At 33.4% G+C, this 25,714-nt stretch overlaps 2 protein-coding genes across 2 annotated transcripts; one reads left to right on the top strand and one right to left on the bottom strand.

Annotated features, from left to right (window-relative positions):
* The first annotated feature begins 4,832 nt into the window (after positions 1-4,832).
* On the top strand, positions 4,833-6,135 carry LOC145948945 (uncharacterized). The gene has a single exon (XM_083058554.1). The coding sequence runs from the start codon at positions 4,903-4,905 to the stop codon at positions 6,133-6,135; it is 1,233 nt and encodes a 410-aa protein (XP_082914680.1). The 5' UTR covers positions 4,833-4,902.
* An 805-nt stretch (positions 6,136-6,940) lies between these two features.
* On the bottom strand, positions 6,941-10,962 carry LOC145948944 (uncharacterized). Its single transcript, XM_083058553.1, has 4 exons — positions 10,923-10,962; positions 10,491-10,622; positions 8,627-8,746; positions 6,941-7,441 (listed from the first exon to the last, which is right to left on the bottom strand). The coding sequence occupies exons 2-4, from the start codon at positions 10,619-10,621 to the stop codon at positions 7,177-7,179; spliced, it is 516 nt and encodes a 171-aa protein (XP_082914679.1). The 5' UTR covers position 10,622; positions 10,923-10,962; the 3' UTR covers positions 6,941-7,176.
* Between the last annotated feature and the right edge of the window lie 14,752 nt (positions 10,963-25,714).

Here is a 25,714-nt window from a genome sequence, read left to right as displayed (position 1 = left end):
TATATAGATTTATTTTAATTATTTTAATTTTAATATATGTATATACTTATATATACAACTTACATATATAAACTATTTTACATTTACAATAAACAGATTTGTTAATTTTATATATATATATATATATTAAATTTATTTAAAGCACTAGGATTTAAAGAACTATAGATTTTAAAGAGCAATGTGTTCAGTTTTTGATAAGCTATAGATATGAGCGTTATGCTTGTATTTAGGTGAAACAAAAGAAAAGCGCAACAGCGCTATACTTGGTAATCTTGATATCTCGACGATTCAGTCAGCGCGACGATCTGTACGAGTAACGTTCGGTTTTGCGGTGCTTCGTGATTTGTGAGATTTATATATTTTGCAACACGTATTGTGTTATCTGATACGATTAGTTTTAAATATCGCGTGTGTGTATGCGTGTATTTTTCTATTGTATCAATTTACTTCTCTTTTTCCTTTTACGTGTTGTTACGTGATTTCTTCTTTTTTATTTATTATTTTTAAATTCTGTATTTTTTATTTTTCTGTTTCTATAATTTCTTTTTGCATCGCATTATACGATATACAAATATGTCGAGTCAGTGTCCCGTGGTAGATTATTACAGTAGATGCATGTATAAAGATTGCAAGAATGTAAAATCGCATGGGAAACGGCTATTTAAATTCCTAATGCAAAAAGACATAAGATGCAATATATGGATACGCAATACAGGTAAGTGCAACAACTATACATTATGTTTTAATTATTAATTTCTTATAAATTATATGATACTCACTGTACGCTATGGAGCGGAGGATATTAGGACGCAGCAGGTCCACACAAGAATTTAATAGGAATCGCGTAACGTAAAACAAAATTATATTTCATAATATACAGGGTGTCCGGTAATTGTCGCCTCAACCATCGTGTGCAGGTAGAGCGAGTTAAACCGAGTAGGAAAGTCTTCTACCGTTTTGCGATTTTCGTAATAATTATTGAGTTATTAATTAAAATATCTGAACGAATAAGCGGGTGGAAAGTGATAGGCCGGACTCGGTAGTTAGTAACAAGAGTATCATCTTACTTTTCGGCGCGGCGGCATTGCTCGCCGTTCGCTGCATGACTCCACCTCTCCATCAGATAATGCTTTTGTTACTAACAAACAAATCATATCTTACATGCCCATCGATTCCAGCCCACTGCTTTCTACCCGCCCATTCGCTCACATATTTTAATTAATAACTCAATAATTATTGCGAAAATCGCAAAACGGTAGAGGACTTTCCTACTCGGTTTAACTCGCTCTACCTGCACACGACGGTTGAGGCGACAATTACCGGATATCCTGTATATAAACGCTTAACAGAGAACTTTTACAATAGTTTGCAAGAAAACCGCGAGCGACGGTCAATCGCACGAACAAGCGAACTTTCGATAAACGCGATACTATCTTTTCTTCTCGAGAGCAGAGAACTGACAATGAGCCGGTACGCGCGATTGCGGGAGGACTTTTATATCCTCGATTTTGGCGAACGTTCAGGGTATCGATCATGTAACTTTTCTTTAGAGTAAAAACGTGAAAAGTGAAAATCAGTGATTCCGCCAATCACGCAGGCATATCCAAATCATATTTTCACAATTTGAGAAATCCGATTTATCATTTATTTTTCTGCTCTGCTTTTTAATGCATTTGTTATTTAGCGATACACACAAGAATGTAAGTATCATTCTATCTTTATTTTCCATTGGATATCAAACAAAGATAGAATATGATATGTTAACGGAAGTCAACATATGTCTCATTCTATCTTTGTTTGATATCTAGTATAAAATAAAGATAGTTAAACAAATAGTATGCGTGGTGCCGTGAAGAAGGTGGCGGGTTAGAATGCTGCATATTGCGCGTTCAAATCCTACTTTTTCCCAATTTTTTTTTCATGAAAATTTTTACAAAATGTCCATTTAACAATAAATTAACGCATATGGAATAAAAAATTATTTTATTATTAAATTTTTATATTAATAACTATTAAAATGAGAGGCTCTAGTAATAAATAATATAATAAAAGAAGGCTAATTGAGAGCCAAGCGTGGTAATTAGTACGCTGATGTGTTCTATTAAAATAATTTTATTTGTTGTACGTTTCCCTTCGTTACATGTGCTTAGTAAGTGGAGATGTTCGATCTCTTCGATTACTGGAATAAGATGCGGATTTTGGTCGCGATGGGCCACCGTAGTGTCTAGAACTTTGTTTAGATTTTACTCACATGCTGAAGATGGTTCAAAAATGAGGACCGAAACGTACAACAAATAAAATTATTTTAATAGAACACATCAGCGTACTAATTACCACGCTTGGCTCTCAATTAGCCCTCTTTTATTATATTATTAATATTAATAATTTAATATTAATAAATTAATACTAATAGTTTATATTCAAAATATGTACAATTTCTAAAGAGGATTCCGAAGATAATTGTGAATGGAAATAAAGCAGAATTTTTAAATAATTTTTTTATTATGAATCGATATTATTTGTATAGATAAATAACAGGCGTTAAAATAGGTGCTTTCCATTTACATCAAAACTCAGATAAATCTCACTTTTGTCTTTCTTTAACATGAATGAGATAAACTACATCTATTATGTAAAAGAAATATAAAGAATGACATTTAAATTAAAGTATTGATTTAGTATTAAATTTAATAATAAAATAATAATTTTTTATTCCATATGCATTGATTTATTGTTAAATAGAAATTTTGTAAAAATTTACGTAAAAAAAAATTTGGAAGAAGTAGGATTTGAACGCGCAACATGCAGCATTCTAAACCGCCGCCTTCTTCACTCCACCACGCACACTATTCGTTAAACTTATCCGCGTACACGGTACATGAGACGCACAAAAACTTTCAATGAAAATTTCTCATACATTTTACTTTAAGACAACAAATTAATGCAAACGTTATTTTATTTTTATTTTCCACAGAATATTGAACAAAGATGTAGAATTAGTATTAATTTAGTATGTAGTATAATATTAATATATTACAACTCATTTAGAATTGAACGAAATCGATGATGTTCTTCCCTACATAATATGGAGATATTTTATATTTTTATTGTAAATTAATTTTAGGAATTAATTGTAAGAATTTCACACACACACACACATATATATATATAATGTAAAATATATCTTGTGATTTTTCATTTTATAATTATTTTAACAAATATTTTAAAATCTAAATAAATCTAATTTTTTACAATTCTTTATAAATTTAATTTATGAAAAATTCCCAAAATTTTTTAATTTTAAGATTATTTTTTATTAGGATTAACACTCGCGCGATATATTTATTCAATTATTGTACGTATGTAAACTTTAAGTAAACATGTAATCGTAATTTAGTAATATTTCTGTACATTTCTTACAGGAAATACTAATTTGCATAAATTATCTGCCAACACTTTAAGAAAATTGGGCTTGTGTGAAGACCATTTCCCTGCCACGTCATTTATAAATGAAACAAAAGTACGATTAATACGAGATGCTATACCAGTCGCATATAACAGCGCTGGCTCATCTGAAAACGAACACAATATTGAAATAGAAGGAATGCAAATCCAAATGCAATGTCCTAATGATGAAAACATAGTATTACAAGAACCAATGCCTCTACATGAACAAAATATTGAAGTGGAAGAAATGCAAAATCGTACTACAGTACTTCCTAACAATGAAAATATATTAGAAGAGTGTACTCTACGGACATACAGACCTGCAATTTTAAATTTCAACATGTCTGCGGAAGAAGAAGACGTGATGGAATGGGTGCATCTGGAGCCTCTTAAACATCAAAACGTGAAATGCAAAGATAATAGCACTCAAAAAAATAATAATAAAAAAAACAATAATAAAAGCATTGAGAATAGAGAATTTAAATTTACGTCAAAAAATAAGGCGCTTAAAATATCAGCTGCGATGTATGACACAAACGTGTAAAGAATCAAACCAGAAAAAGCAGAAAAAAGAAAAATCTAAAGAATTTAATAAATGAACAAAAATTGCATCCTGTAGCAAAAACCATGATACATTTACAACTGCATACACCACGTACGCGATACACTGACGAAGAGAAAATGCTTTCCAAGCAATTATATTATTATTCAGCATCAGCATTTTGCCGTTTAAAGAAAGCAGGTTGCAATTTTCCTGGACAGAGAACAATTAGAAGATGGGTAGAAGAATACAATATAAAACCGGGATTTTGTGATATTATATTTAAAAAATTAAAAGAAAAAATTGCACAAATCCCTGAGGAAGAAAGAGTATGTGCGTTGAAATGGGATGAGATGTCCATAAAAAGCTATGAAGAATATTCTTCGAAATTTGATGAGATAGAAGGTCTCGTTGATTTGGGACCTCTGGGCAGAAAAGCAGAAAGAACCAAGTGCGTCTTTGTCTTTTGCCTTGATAGTTTAAATGCACGTCATCCATGGCGACAACCATTGGCGTATTTTCTTCCAGGCAAATGTATGAAATCACAGGAAATAATTGATTTAGTTGAGATATGCCTAGATAAATTGAATGAAACGGGCGCTGATGTGAAACTCTTAACATGTGATCAAGGTACAAATAATCAAGCCGCTTATAATCAACTAGGTGTAGATGAACAAAATCCGTATTTTATGTACAATAATAAAAGATATTATGCTTCATATGATTTTCCGCACTTAGTCAAAAGACTAGCGAGTTTCCTTAGAACGCACGACAAGATATATTGCAAAGGAGAAATAATTGCATCATATTCTGATATTGTTAAGACTTGGTACATCGATAATGCGACAGAAGGGGGCTCAAATTTATTGTCCCATATTACACAAGCACACATTCGTCCGAATTGTTTTGAAGCAATGAATGTGAAAAGAGCGTTTCAATTATTTAGCCATAGATTCGCAGCTGCAATTAAATTAGCTGGTGATGCAAAAGTATTAAATTCAAATACATGGAAAACAACAGCTGATTTTGCAGAGCATATGAACAACGTAATTGATCCTTGCAACTCGTATAGTCTTAAAGTCACATTCGGTGGAAAACGGCCATTGTCAAAAAAAAATCCTGACATTGAAAATCTATTATTAAACTTTGTGCAATGGTCTTCAGGATGGTCTAAGTTTCCAGACAGAATAAATCAAGTTCCTTGCTTCAAAGGATTTGCCATTACGATACAAGCAATTCTTCAACTGTATAAGGAACTTGCAAGTAAAAATGAAGAATTTGAACTTGCAACAGGTTTATGTAACCAAGATTCAGTAGAACATTTTTTTTCCAAAATTCGGCAACGCGGAGGATTTAATCCTAATCCAACCGCAAGAATGGTCCGACTGTCATTCAGACATATAATTTCAACAGGTTATATTCAAACCAGTGATAAAGGCAATGTGCAATGTCCTGAAAGTGAGGCTCTTATTAATAAACCAAATCAACTTGTTAAGACGGTTGAAAATTGTATGAGTGAAAATAATTTTGCTATTATTGATGACGATGATGAAAATGTTGATAATGTTGCCTCGGTAACAGAATTACTTGATAAACATGCAGACATTTTCGAAGAATGTGATATAGATACGGATAATGTAAGTATACTTAGTAATTATGACGAAAATGCGATAACATTTTTTGCAGGATATGTAGCACGACGATGTATCGAAAGGAATAATTGTCAACATTGTCGTTCAACAATGTTAAAAACACCTATGGAAGCCGCAACTCCAAATGAAAGATACATCGAATATCGTGAATATCCCAATGAAGACGAGGATGCTCCAACAGTTACGAAATTAACTCGACCAACAAGCCTCTTTACAGATGTAATCAAAACACAATTGATGAGCTTCAATCGGACATGGCAACATAATTGGGCATCTACACAGGTTGTTGAGAAAATTGCAAATGAATGTATATGTGCAACAAATAAAACGCACGCTGGATGGTTTGACACGAATGATAAGTGTTACAATCATCACGTACAAGCGTTAAAATTCTTATTAACTGTTAAAATATATTCGCGTACACGATATAATAATCGTGCTGCAAAGACAAGCAATGCATTTAAAAGGAAAGTCAAAAATTTATCAAATAAATAAAGTTTCGTAAATAGAGTATAAAGAGTAAAGCAAAAAAAATAAGTAACAAAACGTTTAAACTTATATATCTTCGAGCGGTACGATCTGACTTATTGTACATTTACTCGCGGCATTTAATGCGGAACGGAGTAAAACGATCGCGGCTCTTCGAGCGGTACGATCTGACTTATTGTACATTTACTCGCGGCATTTAATGCGGAACGGAGTAAAACGATCGCGGCTCTTCGAGCGGTACGATAAAAGATTGATTGCAACTTGCTCAATGAAATTTATGAGAAATATGATAGTATAAATAAAAATTCGCGGCCTTATGGCGGATCGAATAAGGGAGACACTTAACTTGGAATTTTTAAAAATAGAAATAATTTTTTACTTTTTTTATATATTAATTTTAGATGCAAGATATATATATTTACATTTTTTATTAACAAATATTATGTCTATATTTTAAAGAATTCCGAGTTACATGTCAATTGGCCTCCACGTGGCGTCTCCTGGAAATGCTCTATATGAGTAGCTAACAATTGACATTTTAAGATTATAATGTGTATATGTGTGTATTATATATATATATATATATTATTTTCTTTTTGACATAAATTATAGAGAATATATAAATTAAATAATACAAATAGAAAATTATATTAGTAAATATAACAATTGAAATTAAATGGCAATGAGAGCCGTACGCGGATCGCGGTGCGTCGATTCCAACGAAATTTAAGATTTCGATATATGAGATTTTTGAAATATATTATTTCTAATAAATTGTATATATTCCTTAATAAAAAAATTAATTGTACCAATATGTAATTACTTAGTTTTTTCAAGTATAATTCTCTACAAACTTCTGTAATCGGTGTCAGAAACAGCTGGTATTCCGCCTGGAATAGTCTCGGTTCTCTGCAGGGTGTATTTATCCGTGATGGTGCCTATATCATTGATATCCAGAGTAATCGATATATTGATAGTCGGATAAATCAGGAACGAGAAAATATTTATAAAATAAAATAAAAAATTAAGTAAAAAATTCAAATTTATTTAAAAATTATAATTAAATATAATGGCTCCGCGGCCTCTTCCTTTTTCTACTCCTCCTCTTCTCATTCCTCTTCCTTCTCTTCTCATTCCTCTTCCTCCTCTGCTTCCCATTCCTCTTCCTCCTCTGCTTCCCATTCCTCTTCCTCCTCTGCTTCCCATTCCTCTTCCTCCTCTGCTTCCCATTCTTCTTCTTTCTCTATTTCCTTCTTCATCTATTTGGTCTCGCGTATACAATTCTTGTTTTCTACGCGCAGACCATTTATATCTATAAAACAGAGAGAAATATATATATATATTATAGCTTGATAAAAGAGATAATTATTTTATATATTTACACACACACACACACAAAATTACACACATTTTCATGTATTAATATTATTATATATGTATATTGTTACATCCGCGGTCCGACTCCACGATATATTTAAGCGCGCCGCGACTCGCAGACATACTCGCGCCGGGAAATAATATATATGTATAATAAAAAATAAATATAATTTTTGTTGTTAATTAAAGTTCAATTTGAGCTTTTTTCTTAATTTATCTTATTATTTCCTGACGCGAGTGTGTGAGTGCGCGAGTCGAAGCGCGCTTCGATATATCGCGGAGTCAAACCGTGGATGTAACAAATAATGTGAAAAACGCTTGAAGAGTCTATTTCGCGTTTAAAATTATTGTAATATAATATAGTTATGATAAAGTTTAATTTTTAAAGAACTTCAGTATCTTTTTTATACAAAAATTATAATTATTTTTTATTTCTGTAATAAGACACAATAATTTGTAACAAACATGCATTATATATATAAAATATATGTATTCAAATATTTATTTATATAATTATATACTTATACAAGATATTTCAGAAGGAATAATTAGTATTCTGGGACATGATTATATACATCATTTTAAACAAAAAAGTTTATATAAATACGTTTATAAAATGATATTAAAATGATATTAAAATGATATTAAAATGATATTAAAATGATGTGTAAGATATTAGTACCAATGCTTGAACATGCACCTATAACTGAACATTCATATTTTTTGATCTTTAAATGCGGATATCTAAACTTTCAGCCATGAACATATGTACGTACATTTAATATATATATACATTTCATATTAAAAATTTAGATATCCATATTTAAAAACCAAAAAAAAAAACGAATGTCCAATTGTAGGTGCATATCCAAGCATTTACCTTATTGTTAGTACAATCATGTCCTTTTGAATATACTGACCCATTCCTTTTGAAACACCCTGCATATATAATTATTATAACGTCTAAGATTAATTGTAATATTTTCTAGCTATAAACGAGTTGTATATTTTATTTCTTTATTAATAATTACAGGGACTATATTATATTGTATGTATACATAAATGTTGTATTATTCTATTGATAAAATACGAAATTTAATCCAAAATTTAATAAACATACCTCGCATCGCGTTCGGCGCGCCTAACGCCAGCCCGATGCTGTGGTCGAGAACCACCTACTTCAACAGCAGCAGCAACATCATGTTGCTGCTGTTGTTGCTGCAACTCATCAGCAATGGATCTGAAAAAAATAAATAAATATTTAAATGTAAAATGTATTAGTGTGTTACATATTATTTATATATATTTGCGCGTACAAAAAAGGATTTACAATTCTGTTTTTATTAAATGATCTAATAAAAAAATTAAAAGAGTATTTAATATAATTTAACAGAAGTTATAACTTTTAAACATATCAAATAATATATATATATATATTTGATATCTAGAGTCGTCTCAATGTTCTTAATATTTATATCAAATAATATTTTTTGTTAATATAATAATAGCCCGCAATATATAAGTATTTTTATTATATATACATTAAAAAATAAAAACTTAAAAAATATAATAATAAAAAAAATGTTCTTGATTTTACAATATATAATAATATTGTATTTTGAATAACATTTTTAAAAAACGTTTTACAATTCTGTTTATCTTTTACTTTTTAGATGTGTATATTTCTTTTTTTTAATTATGTTTTATGTTTTATAATTTAAATAATTTGTGTTTTAATTTAAATAAATTATAAAACATAAAACATAATTAAAAAAAAGAAATATACACATCTAAAAAGTAAAAGATAAACAGAATTGTAAAACGTTTTTTAAAAATGTTATTCAAAATACAATATTATTATATATTGTAAAATCAAGAACATTTTTTTTATTATTATATTTTTTAAGTTTTTATTTTTTAATGTATATATAATAAAAATACTTATATAATTTTTTTATATAACGTATATTTTTTCTTTTTAAATATAAAAATAGTTATAATATATATACATATATATATATATATATATATATATATATATATATATATACAGGGTGTCCCATTTTAAATGTCCCAGGCAAATATCTCGAAAAATATGGAAGATACGAAAAAAATGTTTCAGACAAAATTTGTATAGCTTCAAGGGGGATAAGATGGTGCCACTGATTTGATCTTGGATAGTCATGTGAAGATCATGTGAAGGTCACCTTTAATTTCTTAAATGGAACTACCTATTTTTCATTACATATTCTTGTAGCTTATCTCGAGAGCTTTCCAAAACACTATAATAAAATATTTATTCATTAAGCAATTTTCGAGTTATTAAGGTTTGAAATTCACAATTTTTTGACAAAATGTAAAATATCACGTAAAATATTAATTTTTCGATCATCTTTCCCTAATACTTTTATGCACGAGATAATGAGACCAATCAATTGGTATAAAACAAAACAGATAATTGTTTAAAAAAGAAAATGTAATTTATAACATGCAGCTGCATACTTTTTCTTAAAACCAACTATGTGTTTTCTTTACACTAATTGATTGGTTTCACTATTCCATGCATAAAAGTATTAAGTCAAAATTACCGAAAACTGAATATTTTACAAAATATTGTACATTTTATATAAAAAAATTGTTAACCTTTAAGCCTTATAACTCGAGAAGTACTTAATGAAAAAATAATTACAGTGTTTTGGAAAGATCTTGAGATAAGCTACAAGAATATGCAATAAAAAATAGGGGGTTCCATTTAAGAAATTGAAGGTGACCTTCACGTGACCTTCAAATAATTATCCAAGACCAAACCATTTGTACCGTCTTATGTACCCTTCAAACCATATGCAACTTTTGTCTGAAACATTTTTCAATAAAATCATCGATTCGCGAGATAATCGTCGACCATATCACTTAAAATGAAACATCCTTATATATATATATATATATATATATATATATATATATAATTATACATATAACAATACCTTTCTTCATCTGCCTCATCATCACCACTGTAATCCTTTAATAAGTCTTCCAGTTCTTTCTTTCTTTTTTTTAGTTTTTCCTCTCTTTCCATCAATTCTTTTAATTTTCTTTTTGCGTCTTTTTTATCCATTCTATAATAAAAAAAACATGATTGTACTACGTTTATGTTAATATATTTAATGTTTTATATGTACATCCGAGCAAACACAAAATGATAGTAACATATAACATTCAATACAATGTTTTATTACGTACAAGGCATGTTGCATTTGCACGTACATTGCAATTAAACTGTTGATTAGATAATTATAATATATTGATGTGTGACTCTTACTTTGTGTTTGCTGGAATATAATAATAAATATAAGAGATTCTTCACAACACACACACATGTAAATATAAATGTGTAATATTAATTAATTACTACTTACTCAACTTCTAATCAATCTACTAGACGTCCACGAGCGTTGGTGAGACAAAGCCAGAGCGATTGTTGGTCCTTGTCTGACTCATCTGGTTCTCAACTCGGTTCTTATCCGAATAGTTTGGATATGAACCATATCACGGATTCGAATCATATTCTATATTTTTTACCGAGCGTTACGACGTAGTTCACGTCTACTTTCTCAGGGGGCGCATCAGTACACGCGTCCACTGAATCGCGGTGGCCGCTCTCAGGTTTCTCTCTGTCATTACGTTACGTTACGTTTTTTATTCAAGGGGTCTGCTGCTTCTCCTGATCCAGATTCTAAATTTGTTGTAGTCCTATAGTGTTAAATAATAATTACATAATAGAAATGGCACTAATAAAAGTATGATAGTCCAATCAAATTTGTTACATAAATCTAGGTTTATTCCAAAAATAATTCCATAAATCTAGGGTTTATTCCAAAAATCCCAAAAACAAAGTAATTTAGTTTTATACATACTGTTTTGTAATGAAAGTATCCTTTAAAAACAGCATTCTGTCAAAGTGCTTCCATTTTTTTTTCTTTGATCCTGCAGCTCCGCTGGGCTGCTTATCTTCGGCTATTTTGCGGCAGAATGTGTCTCGCAATGTTTTCCATTTCTTTTGAGCTTCTTTTGCACTCAATCGGCCTATTAATATTATATATATATGTATGTTTAAGTATTAATGTATGTATAATGCATAAAACATTGCTGTTGTTTTATTTTTGATAATAATCATAAAATTAACGCCACATACCATTTAACATTGTTGATACTTGTTGCCACTGCTCACTGATTGCCAGTCTATTACGCTGTGTGATGGGAAGGTTATAATTATAAAGGATAAGAAGTATCTCTTTGCATCTTACCTATCGAAAAAGCAAAAGAAGTATTTGATATTCCAGGATTATAGAAATCAAGTTCTTTATTGTACATTAGATTAGGTTCTAATTAATACATTCTTTTTTTTTGTGCAAGTTAATGCCCTTAAACTGTATTTTTTACATTATTTCTGAAATAATTGTTTACATATTACAAATAATATTATTATTTGTCTATATACATTAATGCATACAAATTAGCTTCTGCGTTAAGAAGACAAAATGGTGTATTCTTTTGTAAGTGTCAAAAATTATTAATTTTATGCAGCGTCACTGTTTCAAGATTCTCTTTATTAAAATTCAAAGATTTTTGTTTTGGACCAACAACCCTGTGTCACTACATCTTGTAATAATTTAATAGCATCAAGACAAAAAATATGTAGAGTTCTCCAGCACCACAACAAAACTCTTTAGTGGTATTCATTACACAAATAGGTTTTACATCTTCTGGATGCTGCTGTCATTAAGTGAAATTGACTAAATTCTTTCCATTCAAAAAACTTAATTATTTCTGATGAACTTATTTTTGATAAGAATTTCTGTATCCTCGGCAATCAAATCTTCGTGTGAACTTTTTATTATATAGATTGAATAAAAAATTAAATTTGTCGGCATATATTAGATGAGACGGAATATCCGTCGAGACTCTGTTGTCATGTATCGTGTGTCATTGTCGGTTATTATCCTTCGTATTGTTCTGTATCCGTTATATTTATGTTATCTTTTATCTTTCCGTCGTTTCGGTGACACTTGGCTAAAATGTGTCCTCACACGATTGGCTGCGTTTAAAGGGACGGTTATGTTTTGAGGAATGTATATAAAGACTCGTCTACAATGGCAGTAACAAAGTTGTAAGAGTAGAGAGTATACTGTTTTAAGTGATGTAAGACTGGGAGTAACGAAATGGGCAATTTCCATTTCGTACTCCTACTTATCTTACTGTCAATGAGTGTTGAGGCGCGAAAATTTAATTGTGTCAATCAGTGTCGAGTGTCGATGTGCTGACAGTGGTGACTGTTCGTGGTGCTGACAGTACAGATACATGAACGATTTATTTGCGCGATTCGTGTTTTCATATATTTTTATAAAATGGATAATGAATATTATGTGGAAGGCGTTGATGGCTATGGCTATGAATATGAAGAAAATAAAGAAAATAAAGAAAACATTGAAAATGATACAATAACGTATCAAAAAGAACTTATTGCTATTGTGAAAGCTAACCCTGTATTGTGGGACAAAAAACAAAAGGAATATAAAAATGTAAATAAAGAACTTGCCTGGGCCTCTGTGAGTGAAGTGCTAAAAAATATTTCTGGTGAGTACATTTGTATATATCTAAAATATACTGTATCTATTTAGCGGGAGTTGAGGTTATGTATGAGGTACTTGTAAGAATGTACAGTTAAAAATATGATTAATGTTTCCTATTTGCATTTTGCAGATTCAGATGGTGAGAAGGAATTTTACAAAATTTGACAAAGATATGGAAAAGAGCGGCGTAAAGTAATTATGTCATTGAAAGGAAAATCTGGACAAGGTGCCGAGCCTATATATGTTCCTGAATGGGAATTGTATGAATTATGCGATAGTTTCCTGCGTGAAGTTATCATACCTCGGAAGTATGTTGACCACTTAATTAAAATAATATTAAAAAATCAATATTATGTATTTACAATGATTATAATATTATAAAAGTAATATTGTATGTGTTACAGAACTTCTAGTAACTATGTAAAAAATGCTATACCTGCATCAAATGAAATAGCCATCTCATCTCCTACCCTATTTAAAGTAGTTGTACCATCACAAAATGTTAAGACGCCTGTAACTAATCGTATCATTACACCTATACAAATTCCTAGCACCAACTGGACATCATCGCAGCTCTATGAATCATCTATCCAGTACGTATTGCATCATATGCTGAATGATTTTACAAATGTGTTATATATACAGGGTGTCTGACGTAAGGTGTCACACCGAAAATATACAAGTAGATCTCGTTAAACTGAGTCGAAAAGTCCTATACCATTTTGCAAACAACCACGTAAAATTTCGAGATATTAATTAAAAAAGATCGACCAACGAGCGCGCGAATTACGTCGGGACGGCCCGCTAAGCGGTGTACCGTGCCGTATCGCTATAGGCAACACGCGCCTAGCATGTAGCGGGCCGCCCCGACGTAATTCGCGCGCTCGTTGGTCGATCTTTTTTAATTAATATCTCGAAATTTTACGTGGTTGTTTGCAAAATGGTATAGGACTTTTCGACTCAGTTTAACGAGATCTACTTGTATATTTTCGGTGTGACACCTTACGTCAGACACCCTGTATATGTAACAGTGAAATTTATTTATTTTTAGGTAATGACACGACATCTGAGTCTACCACTTTTGAGTCTCCAGGAATATCACTTCAGGCGTCAGCTCAGCAAACGCAAGCACAGTTTCAATGCCAAACACCATCTTCATCTATAACACAAATTGAACCAGTATCAGCAAGAGAGGAAACTGCACAAAAAATCCTGCGAACAATGAATAAAGCTACAGCGAAGACAGTTCCTGTACCTGACAATTTTAATAAGAAGAAAAGGAAAATGAATGATGATCTCACAGACACATACATTAAACAATCTGAAGGATTAAATAATCTGGCTGTGCAAGTTTCACAGGCATTGATTGCAAAACAAAATCCAGCACCTGCTCCTGCAGCAACCCTAGATCCCATCTTAGGAGCAATCCAAGTGGCACTAACAAAAGTAAAGAAGGCAAAGAAATTTCAATGCATGTTGGATATTCTGCATTACATAAATGAAAAATATGTAAAAATTGATGAGTGAGATAGTAGAGATAAGTTTAATGTTATGTATTTTTTTTATTATATATTAGTTTTATTTTCTGAAAATTATTTTTGCAGATTTAGAAATAGAAATTTATGTTGCAGAAATAGAGGTTTATTTATATTGCAGAAATAGGTTTATATATTTGTTGCAGAAATAGAGGTTTATTTATATTGCAGAAATAGGTTTATATATTTATGTTGCAGAAATAGAGGTTTATTTATATTGCAGAAATAGGTTTATATATTTATGTTGCAGATTTAAGTGTTTTTTTTAAACTTGTTACAAAGAGAAGATATATAAGATTATATAATTATTAATTATATAATATATTATTATATATAAAATTATTTTTAAATAAATAAAGGGAATGCAATATTATGAAGTGTGCAGTTTATTAATGTAAAAAATTAAAATATGCACAGAATATAAATAACATTTAATAAACAGCGCAACCTAATCAGTCTTATGTTATTTCTATATATTACCAATCTATATAATGAACAGTGCAACCTGTATAACAAACAAATCAGTCTTATGTTATTTTTATATATTACTTATATTAATTAATAAAGTTTAATAAAACATAAAAAAATCTTTAATAAAATAAAGCATCTAAATTAGTGATTAATAGCAGGTGGATTAATTCGTACAGCTCCGAGAGCAGCTTCATATTGCCAAGGTGCCTGAGATTCTCCAATAGGAGAAACAAAATGATCTCGCAAATAATTTCTTAAACCTTTTGGGACAGCTCCGGCTCGATTTGCCCCTACTCTACCCAAATCCTGAAAGTAGGCTGAATGTTGCTGTCTCCAACGTCCTTCTTTTATAATGTAATTTTCTTCGCGATCAACATAATCCGGTGGACAATAACGTCTGTTATGCACAGGCAATTCTTCCTCACTCATCATTATGAAATTGTGAAGGCATACTAGTGTTTTAAATAACATCTCAGAATTCTCTATAGACATACAAAGAGCCTTCTGTAGGATTTGCCAACGTGCCGTGAGAATGCCAAAAGTATTTTCAATTGTTCGGCGACAACGAGATAATCTATAATTAAAAATACGCATATCGTTTGTCAATTGACCTCTAGTTTTACGTGGATATGGACGCATCAGATACGTAGTTAGAGGAAATGCCTCATCTGCCACAAACATAAATGGAAAAGGTATATTTCTCTCAGGCAGTGGTCTTGGAGTGAGCAGATCAATGGCTCCATTCTGCAAATCTTGTGCAAAATCTGTATTTGCCCATACACCACCATCGCTGAACCTGTGAATCACATTAATTCATCACGTAAAATAGATATTGGCTGCGTTCCGATATTCACTGCCAGTACTGAAATTCTATAGTTTACGTCATGTACACTATAGATTTTCAGTACTGGCAGTGAATATCGGAACGCAGTCATTGTGTGCAATAGTTTTCAATAGTTACAATTTCTATGAACTTACCATATTGGCCAATATCAATCCAGGTAAACTTATAGTTGGCATCACACATTGCAAGCAACACTATGCTAAAAAATTGCTTGTAATTATAAAAGAGAGATCCTGACTGAGGAGAAGCTTGAATACGCATATGTCTTCCATCTAATGCTCCTAAGCAGTTTGGGAATTGCCATTTCACCATAAATTCCTCACTGATTCTCTCCCAGCCAAAACGATTTATGGGTTTCAATACAATAGGATTCAATGCAAACCACAGTGCTCTGCATGTTTCATTAATGCACCGTAGATTTTCCAAGTCTATATTCCATGTGTTTTGACCTGGCACTATCACCTTGAGCAAGGTACCTGTAAGTATATAGTATAAATGACATTACTTTGGTATGAGAAAATAAAACATATATTTACGTTATTTATTACTCACATTAATGTGACAGCCGCAATTCTGTTGGGAGTGGTGTACGAATGCTTTTCTTTCTTAGGTATGGTCGGACTAGATTAACTAAAATGTTAAAATGTTCCGGCCACATTCTGAATAATGAAAAGAATTCCTCGTGATCCGTTTCTTTCAGTTCTTTTACAAGATTAGTATAAAAACCTTGAACATTTTTCTTTCGATTGACGGGACGTACCCACCACCGTCGACGAGAATATTTCATTGTATTTTTCAACAGGCGGAATTGTAGACCTAATACTTCATGCCATGTTAGCAAAAATAACGTAACAAGCGCAATATCCACCGTATCTAACATAATTTTTATAATCTTGTTTTTATAACCTCGTTAACCTCGTAATCACTGTCTTCTGTCACTGTCTACAGTTTCAGATGGTCTGTTCGCTGATTGGTTAATCTCTCGCATTGTCCCGTCATTGTAGACAGGAGTGAAGTAATTCCATAAAGCTTACTCTTTACTCTATACTGCTTACTGCCATTGTAGACTAGGTTTAAGACGACCGCCCGGTCGAGAGGCTCTTTCTCAGTACTGATTTTGCGGAAACAAGAATAAAGGCATTTAAGTAAGAATTATAAACAGAATCTAAATCTCTCTACTCTCCCTGACTTCTTGAGCTAACAAATTATAATAGAACTTTATAATCGCGACAGAGAGTAGTTCGTATTGTACTAAAAATTGTACTTACCAGTTGAACCTTATGTTGCGCATGTTGATCACGGTAAAAGTACACTCGCAGACAGGCTGCTGGAATTAACTGGGGCTAAAAAAGGTAAACTCTGGAAAGCAAGTTTTGAATAGTTTGCAAGTAGAGAAAGAACGTGGAATTACTGTGTGAAAGCAAAGACAGTTTCATTGTTTTATTCATATCGAGAGAAAATTATCTTTTAAATCTCATCAATACACCAGGTCACTGTGGAGTTTTCGGCAAGTCCATCGCTCCTTGACTCCTTGTTAAGGAGTCATACTGTTAATCGATGCAAATGATGATGTTCAAGCGCAAATAGTCGCTAATTATTACTTAGCGTGAGAGAAAAATCTCGTAATTATACCAGTAATAAATAAAGTGGATCTGAAAAATGCCAACTTCGAAAAAGTAAAAGATTAATTGCAGACATTAGTCGATACAGAACATATCGATGTTATCAAAATATCTACTAAGTTACCAAGTTACTGGAATTGATAAAGTATACGCGTATATCATATAAATTGTATAATTTTAAGTTTGAATTATATTACTATTATAATAATAACCAAATATAAAATGTAATTATATTTAGTTAAGAAAAATGGACTTTACATTAATTAATAAATAAATAAATAAATAAATAAATAATTGAGTTGAATTAGTAATTAAATATTATTGTCTTGAAGTATCATTATGTGTGTGCATCGTTGGAAATACAATAAATATTGATGCAATGGGAAATAATAATGACTATTGTTATTTTAATTTATAGATTTTTACTTCTTTGTTGCATAATTTTTGAAAAAAGAAATCGAGTTTTAATTTACATCGATTGATATAATTATTTTCAAATATATTCCATAATCTGATGATGTTAATAAAAACCTCTTAAAATTATTTATGTAAGATATTTTACCTTTTTAATATATTTGCGTTTTTTTGTTTGCAAATTTTGAATTTATAATCTTGCAATATCTTGCAAGTTCAATCTTTGTCTTATGAACAACGAAGCAAAAGTACCTAAAAATAATTAAAAATATTTATTACAAAAAAGAATTTAACCTTCTCATGTAAAAAATTTCTCAACTAAAAAAGAAAATAAACAAAACTTGTGTGTGTGTGTGTGTGTGGTTGCGTGTGTGCGTGCGGGTGTGTGTGTGTGTGTGTAAGTTCTGTTTTAATTCAAAAGTAACAAATTTTTTAATGGAAAAGTAAAATTTATTAGATTACAAGGACTAGATTGTTTATTACTATATATAAAACAATCTCGTAATTTTGTTTATATTTCATAGGTAATAGTACATTTTACATTTTGTGATATTGTTGTGTGCCTCGTGAAAGGCACAGGGGTCGCGTCGAATTTGGGATGGGAATCCGTGGGCGTCAGGATGGTTCGGTCCGTGGATATATATTTAATGAAGAAACTGTAGATCTTCGTATAAATATATTCGATTTTTATTCAAACTGTCTACACTTTTATTTAACTCTTATTTCAGTTAGAGTACTCGCGCTCGCGTCGTATCCTTGAATGGTGTAGGATTACGGTCGTTCCTTGACGTTCGTATGGTTTAGAACGTCCGGCGGGTCGCGTATGTTATAATCTTAGCGACGGCGTTACACTTAATTCGGTTCTTAATTTGCGACTGCTCGAGCGCGTCTATTGTTCGGTTTTATAGCCGGATTTTGGAGTCTTTTGATCAGAGGGGGTGCCTGGTAACAGGCCCTCTTGGTCAAAGTCCCGGGTGCAAGTGAAGGAAATTCGAAGTCTCCTTCGCTTCGCTTGTATTTTTGCAATTTTAATATTTCGCGCGTGACTCGCTGCGTATGCGGTTTTTTCGTAGCCAGCACGTTGACAAGCGGATGTAACTTAAGTAGTTATAGCTATTGAGGGCTATAACACCCCTCCCCCGTTGGAAAAGAAAAACGGAGGTACGTAGTTTTTCGCTTAATAATATAATATACAATATATTTTCCCGTGTACAATATAATTATAATCGTTTCTTAATTCTAGAAACGCGTCCTTTGGCTTCTTTTCAATATGGATCTTGGTACTCTCCACTCGTCATCGAAGACGACAGATGGTCGCTTCCCGATTTTATTTTCTTGTTTGTTCTTACTTTTAACAATAATCCATATTAAAAATGCTGTTATTAACACTATGATTATTCCACTAGACGCCATAGGGTAAATAAATTGTTTTTGTGTATAAAAGTTTTGTTCATTGTTTTGTAGATTATTGTCTATATTTTCTAATTTGGCCTTGAGTTTTACTAATTCTGCATGGTGTTGTGTACTTTCTAATTTGTCATGTTCGTATATTGTCATGTTATTGTCCTGTGTTAACGTTATATTAATTTCGGATAAATAGGTTTCTATTTTTATTCCATAGTTTGCTTCTTTTGTCTGTATCGTCATGTCTGTCGTTGTTAGTTTGCATTCCCCTCTTAGAGTAATTTTACCCGTATTTTTTATTATTTCTCTTTTTTCGGATTGTTCGTTGCATTGTATCGTGATTGTTCGTTCCGTGGCGGTAGAGTATAACCAAGTCTGGGGTTGCTGTAATGTGATCCATATCATATGGGTCGAAGCGTAATGTCTTATATTACAAAAGTGCTGATATTTCGATTGTTGTGTATATATTTGTACTTCGCATGGCGCATTCGAGTTTATTCGATATACTGGCGTACTTTGTTCGCATATATAATGTGAGTTTATTTTATTACATTTTTGTAAGTCGTTTTCTGTTACGGCTAAATACGTTAATTTTTCCTTATCTATCGCGATTATCTTATTATTAATTTCTATATGACTAAATACATTTTTATATGAAGGTGTGGGGAATTCAATCGTTTTTATTATATCATATGTTGCGTAATTATAGGAAAGCTTAAAATAGTATATACATTTGTTTTATCGCAGTATGCGGTTATTACTATATTTTCCTCTATTTCTAACCAATCTTCCCTGTGAATTCTAAACGGAAAATATTCTCCTTGCGATAGCTAAGTTGATGCTTCTTTTAAATAAGTAATGATACTATCGATTGGCATTAATTTTGGATGTAACATCCCTTTACGTATGTACGTGAGATATTCTATTATATTTTCTATGTCTCGTATTAGGTCTGTCATAATTGCTATAATGGTTATAAAATGTTCTATGATTTCCTCGTGATTTATATATTCGGTTACGCGTTTTTGTAATAATTTTTCGTTTCGGTCAATTATATCTTCTAATTTATCGAGATGAGCTACTGTGTCATTTAATACTCTTATTTGATTTCGTACTGCGTGTTGAGTGATTTGCTGTTGTGTTTGAAGTATGTATAGCTGTTCGTTAATATGTTTTTCGTCGTTCGCGTCCATTGTTCCGAATAATGTTTTTGCTATTGTACCTATTCCGTCTATCAGTCCTCTGCGTCTGTTAGTTGGCGTTTTATATATGGAATTTATTTGCGTCATAATATTTTGTAAGTACGTCAATTCTCTTTTTATAATATTATTTAAATTGATGCAAGTTTCTTTATGATATTCGTTTTGAAATTCCATTGTGTCGCATAATGTTTTTGTTTGTTGTAAATAATTCTTTACTTGTTCCTGTCTGCGGTTTATTGTTGTTAAGTCCAATTTTATTACTAACTTCCATTTTTTTGTGGAGTGATGTAACTGACCTATTTTTTCAAAATACACTCCTGGGTTGTTGATGAATTTTTCGATTTCATAGTCCTGCTCTTGTTCTGGCTGTCTTATTAACGCTGCGTTGGCACTGAATATGAGCATCCTGTAATGATATAATTCTTCTTATTCTATCTTTATATGGGATCCTATTACTGATTTTAAGTGGGGCGTTTTCAATTTCTTTTCGCCTCATGGGATATTACTGCGAAAATTTTTTCTTAGTCTTTTCTTGACTATTCATCGCATCATGTGCTCATTTTATTCCTGTTGTGAGTGTGGCGTATCTCTCTGTGAGGGGCAGTGTACTCCCCTTTGTGAGTTATGTTATCGCAAGCCTGTGGTGGGGCTTGAGTTGCCGTGTGACCCTATGTTACGGGCCTGTGAAGCGGTGTATCGATGTTCCGATACACCGTATTCGTTACGTGTGACCTTCGACGTTACCACTGGTGAACGGGTGGTTCACGAAGTTGTTCCTGTACCCAGGGAGAGGATGGTCGATGTTCTTCTTCAGTGCGGCTTACAGGCTGTTGAGGAAGGTCGGTCCTTCCCTTATCACGGAGGTATGCCATCATCATTGCTCCCCTATGAAGGATTGTCTCCGGTTGTGCCAGAGGATGCTTGGTCCATGGTCCTGCTGCGGGTGTTGCTTTCTTCCGCTCATGCTAGTTGTAAGGAGGAGCTAGCGGTTGTCAAGGACGAACCAGCGCATGGGTATGTTTAAGTTTATTTTCTTAATTTTCTATGTACGGTTTTAATTTATTTGCATGTATGCGTATCGTCCGTTTTCCCTTTTTTATGGTATAGTTGACGTCGGAGTTCTTTTCGATTACCGTGTACGGTCCCGTCCATAGCGCGTCAAGTTTCTTTGACCGTCCGCGTCGTAGCGTTTCATCATGCATTAGCACTTTTTCGCCGACTTTGAATTTTGTCTCTTTCGTGTCTTTATCGTAATATTTTTTCGCTTTAATTTTTTCTTCCTTTATGCGGTCCTTCGCGATCTTTTGGGTGGCCCTTAACCTTTCCCTGAGTTCTTGAGCGTAATCGTCGTAATTGTATGTTGTTCTCGGTGGTTTTGTCAATGCCGTCGGTAGTTCGGCTCTATGTCCATAGATTAGCTCAAAAGGTGTGTATCCCGTTGCCGTGTGTGGGGTTGTGTTGTATGCAAACATTGCGTAAGGCGTCCATTCGTCCCAGTCAGTCTGATCGGCGTTAATATAATGACGAAGGCATTCGGCTAGCGTCCTGTGTGATCGTTCGAGCGCTCCGTTTGTTTCTGGGTGATACGCGGTCGTTTGTAATTTTTCGATTTTTAATAGTTTACATGTATTTTTAAATATTTCGCTGAGAAAATTCGTCCCTTGGTCTGTTAAAATTCTATCCGGAATTCCGTGTTCGCAAATTATTTTGGTTACAAATTCTTTTGCGATTGTTCCAGCTTCTTGATTCGGTATCGGGATCGTTTTACTGAACTTTGTTAAACTCTCTTGAAAGGTCAGCAAATATTTATTTCCATTTGTAGTTACTGTTAATGGTCCTACAATATCTAACGCGCATTTTTCAAACGGTTGATTAGGCGTATCCGTAATTATTAGCGGTACTTTATTTTTTCGTGATAATTTATTTTTTTGACATGATTCGCATTTTGCGACATATTGTTCAACATCTTTTGTTAAACCCGGCCAATTGTGGTTTAGGCGAATTCGTTTAATTGTTCTTTCGATTCCTTGATGTCCTCCAATGGACGCGTTGTGATATTCGTAAAGTATTTGTCGTTTTTCTTCTTCTGTGTATACTTTTTCGTTATCGGAATCGTCTTTTTCTTCCTTCCTTTCTAACTTGTGGATCTCTTCTTTCTGTTCCTTTTTGTTGGCGTCTCTGGTTACGTTTCGACTTAGCGCGTCGGCGTTCGCGTTCGCTCGTCCGGCCTTGTGTATGATTTCATAATCATATTCTTCTAGTTTCAACCTCCAGCGGATTAATCTTGATCCGGGATCGTTTACGTTGAAAAGCCATACCAGGGGTTTGTGATCCGTAATAATTTTAAATTTTGTTCCATAGACATATGGTCTAAAATGTTTCACGGCCCATACGATCGCTAGTAATTCTTTTTCTGTTGTGTTGTAATTTTGCTCCGCGCGAGATAATACTCTGCTTGCGTAAGCGATGGGTCGGTCGTTGTCTATCGGTCCTTGTGACAGCACAGCTCCGATTGTATAGTCGGAAGCATCTGTGGTCACATTAAATTCTTTATTGAAATCTGGATATTGTAATACTGGATGTCTTTTACTTTTCTCGGTGTCGGACAGTCTTTTATCGCTGTTAATTTTGATGGATCCGGTAATATTCCATTTTCGGAGATAATGTGTCCCAGATATATTACCTCCTTGCGCAGAAATTCACATTTATCCATTGTATCTTCGTAGTCTCTGCAGGACTTCTATGAATCTTCGGTTATGATTCTCCAGGCTAGATCCGTAGATAACGATGTCATCTAAGTAGATTAGACATCTGAGCCCTTGTATTCCAGTAAGTACTGAATTCATCAGGCGTTGGAAAGTTGCTGGCGCATTCTTCAGTCCAAACGGCATTCGGTTAAATTCGTAATGTCCGTAGGGGGTTGAGAAGGCTGTCTTGCTTTTATCCTGTTCCGCCATCTGTATCTGGTGGTATCCTGATGCCAGATCCAAGGTGATAAAATATTTGGCGTTTCCCAGCTGATCTAATATATCTGTGATATTTGGCAGCGGGAATGAGTCGCCTATTGTTAAATTATTTAACCGCCTGAAGTCTACGACTACCCTTAATTTCGGTTTTCCGGATGTATCTGCTTTTTTCGGTACTACTAGTAATGGCGCGTTCCATTGACTAACGCTTGTCCGAATAATACCGGCCTCTAACATTTCTTGCACTTGTTTGTTTACTTCCGCCTTGTGTTTCTCCGGCAGACGATACGGTCGTACATTGACCGATGATGTGTCAACGCGCGTGGCTATCTCGTGTTTCACTGTCGCGTTGCAGCTCAGTGACTCTCCGCTCAAAAGAAATAAATCGCTATATTCTTCGCATATCCCATGTATTGCCTGTCGTTCTTCTGAGTTGCTCTGTCTTTAGTAATTGTCATATTTTTTTGTTTCTTTCGGACGAATACTTCGGAGTTTCTGTTCCTATACCATTTATTTCGTGCGTTAATGTTATGTTTATGTCGTCTATTGTTACCAATGGTGTTCTGATTTCGACGATCTCGTCGGTGGTATTAATGACGCTAATCGGACATTCAAAATTTTTTGGTTTGACTAAGCATCGCCCTATATAGACTCTAGGTGTGATTTCCTCGGCTCTTACGATTCCTATGCTATTTAGGTTTGTAGCGGCCCGTACTATCGTTTCGCTGCGCGGTTGTAACCGGATCTTATCGTACGGTTGTAGGTTTAACACGGCGTTTCCTATGGTGAGTTCCCGTTTCTTAAAATCGCAGGTGGCTCCCTGTTTCCGCAAAAAATCCATCCCGAGAATTCCTTCATATTCCATGGGGAAGTCATCTTTGACGACATAAATTGTATGTTTTATTTTCCTCTTGTTTAAGTTGATTGTTGCATGTATTTTTCCTATTGTCTGTGCTTTATGTCCTGTTATGCTAATGAGTGTAATTTTTTCTCTATATACTAGTGTATCGTCTCTTAAATGTTTAACTTTCATTAATGATATTGTGGCCCCTGAGTCGAACAGCATTTTAACTGTGCCATTCCGCGCTTCGCGCATCGGCAGTGTAATTAGATCTAACCCCGCGCTCTCTTGTTGTGTTCGTCGTACGTGCGATACTCTAAATTCGATCGCGCGCGCCGGAGTCTCCTCTCCCGTGTCTTCCTCGTTGCTACTGCTCTCGGTGTCGGATGTATCTTGTCGCGGCCTACTTTTCTTTCGGTCGTCCTTCTCCGACTCTATCTGGGCTATCTTCGCGTTTGTTTTCTTTGCTTCTTCCGCGGTATTTCTTTTCGGTCGCCCGTTTAAAGACCAGCATTCTTCACGATTGTGTCCGTGTTTTTTGCAATGGTCACAGAATTTTTCAATGGCGGTTACGCGGGAAGATTTCTCGGGTTTCGGTAGGGCGTATTTGCTGCTATGACAATCGCGCCCGTAATGACCTGATTTGCCGCATTTGTAGCATTGCGTGCTCGTTCGTTGACTTTGTCGCGGTTGTTGCCCGTTTTTATTTTGCGAGGCATTTGTTGTTCGCGACGTGTTAGGCCCCATAAGCTTTTCTTCCGCGGTTGCGCCTGTTATCGCTTCTTGGAGGGTTGCATATCGTTGTGACCGCACAAGTATTTTCAATTCGTCGCGTAACCCGAATTGGAAATTCAGTAACGCTTGGCTTTGTATGGTCTCTAATATAGCACGCTTATACGTGCTCGAACGGTTTTCTCCCTCAATCATCGAACCATATAGTTTCCTAGCGAGTTTATCCTAGCGCGACGCGCTGTCCGAAACTTTGCGCTGATTCGTTAAATTTTTGTTTGAGTGAATTGAACTCGATTTGCAAATGCGCTGTACTCCGCTTACTTTGGTAAGAATTTTCGAGTTGATTCCTTAATTCTTCGAACGTTTGGATATCTCGCGTCTCGAAGTCTTGCATGGCTTTTCCCCGTAATTTCGTAAATAAGATTCCCTGAATTAACGCTTCCTCGTCATCTGGATGAATATTTTTAATCGCGTAAGTACAGGAATTTAAAAATTCTTGTAATCGAGTTCGCGTTGTACCGTCGAATTCCGGTATCATTATTCGCGC

The sequence above is a fragment of the Prenolepis imparis genome, unplaced genomic scaffold (assembly GCF_030444845.1).
Source record: "Prenolepis imparis isolate NDT839.2.m4 unplaced genomic scaffold, iyPreImpa1.0 SCAF_2, whole genome shotgun sequence".
Taxonomy (NCBI): domain Eukaryota; kingdom Metazoa; phylum Arthropoda; class Insecta; order Hymenoptera; family Formicidae; genus Prenolepis; species Prenolepis imparis.
Note: the sequence above shows the minus strand (reverse complement) of the source record. Positions and strands in the feature narration are given on the sequence as shown.

Excerpts from the sequence above, each read along its gene's own strand:
- LOC145948945 (XM_083058554.1), top strand. The coding sequence starts at position 4,903 with ATGAATGTGAAAAGAGCGTTTCAATTATTTAGCCATAGATTCGCAGCT.
- LOC145948944 (XM_083058553.1), bottom strand. The coding sequence starts at position 10,621 with ATGGATAAAAAAGACGCAAAAAGAAAATTAAAAGAATTGATGGAAAGA. Across the intron at positions 8,747-10,490 it reads GATGAGGCAGATGAAGAAAG|ATCCATTGCTGATGAGTTGC; the intron begins GTATTGTTATAT and ends TATTTTTTTCAG. Across the intron at positions 7,442-8,626 it reads CGCGCCGAACGCGATGCGAG|ATATAAATGGTCTGCGCGTA; the intron begins GTATGTTTATTA and ends TCTGTTTTATAG.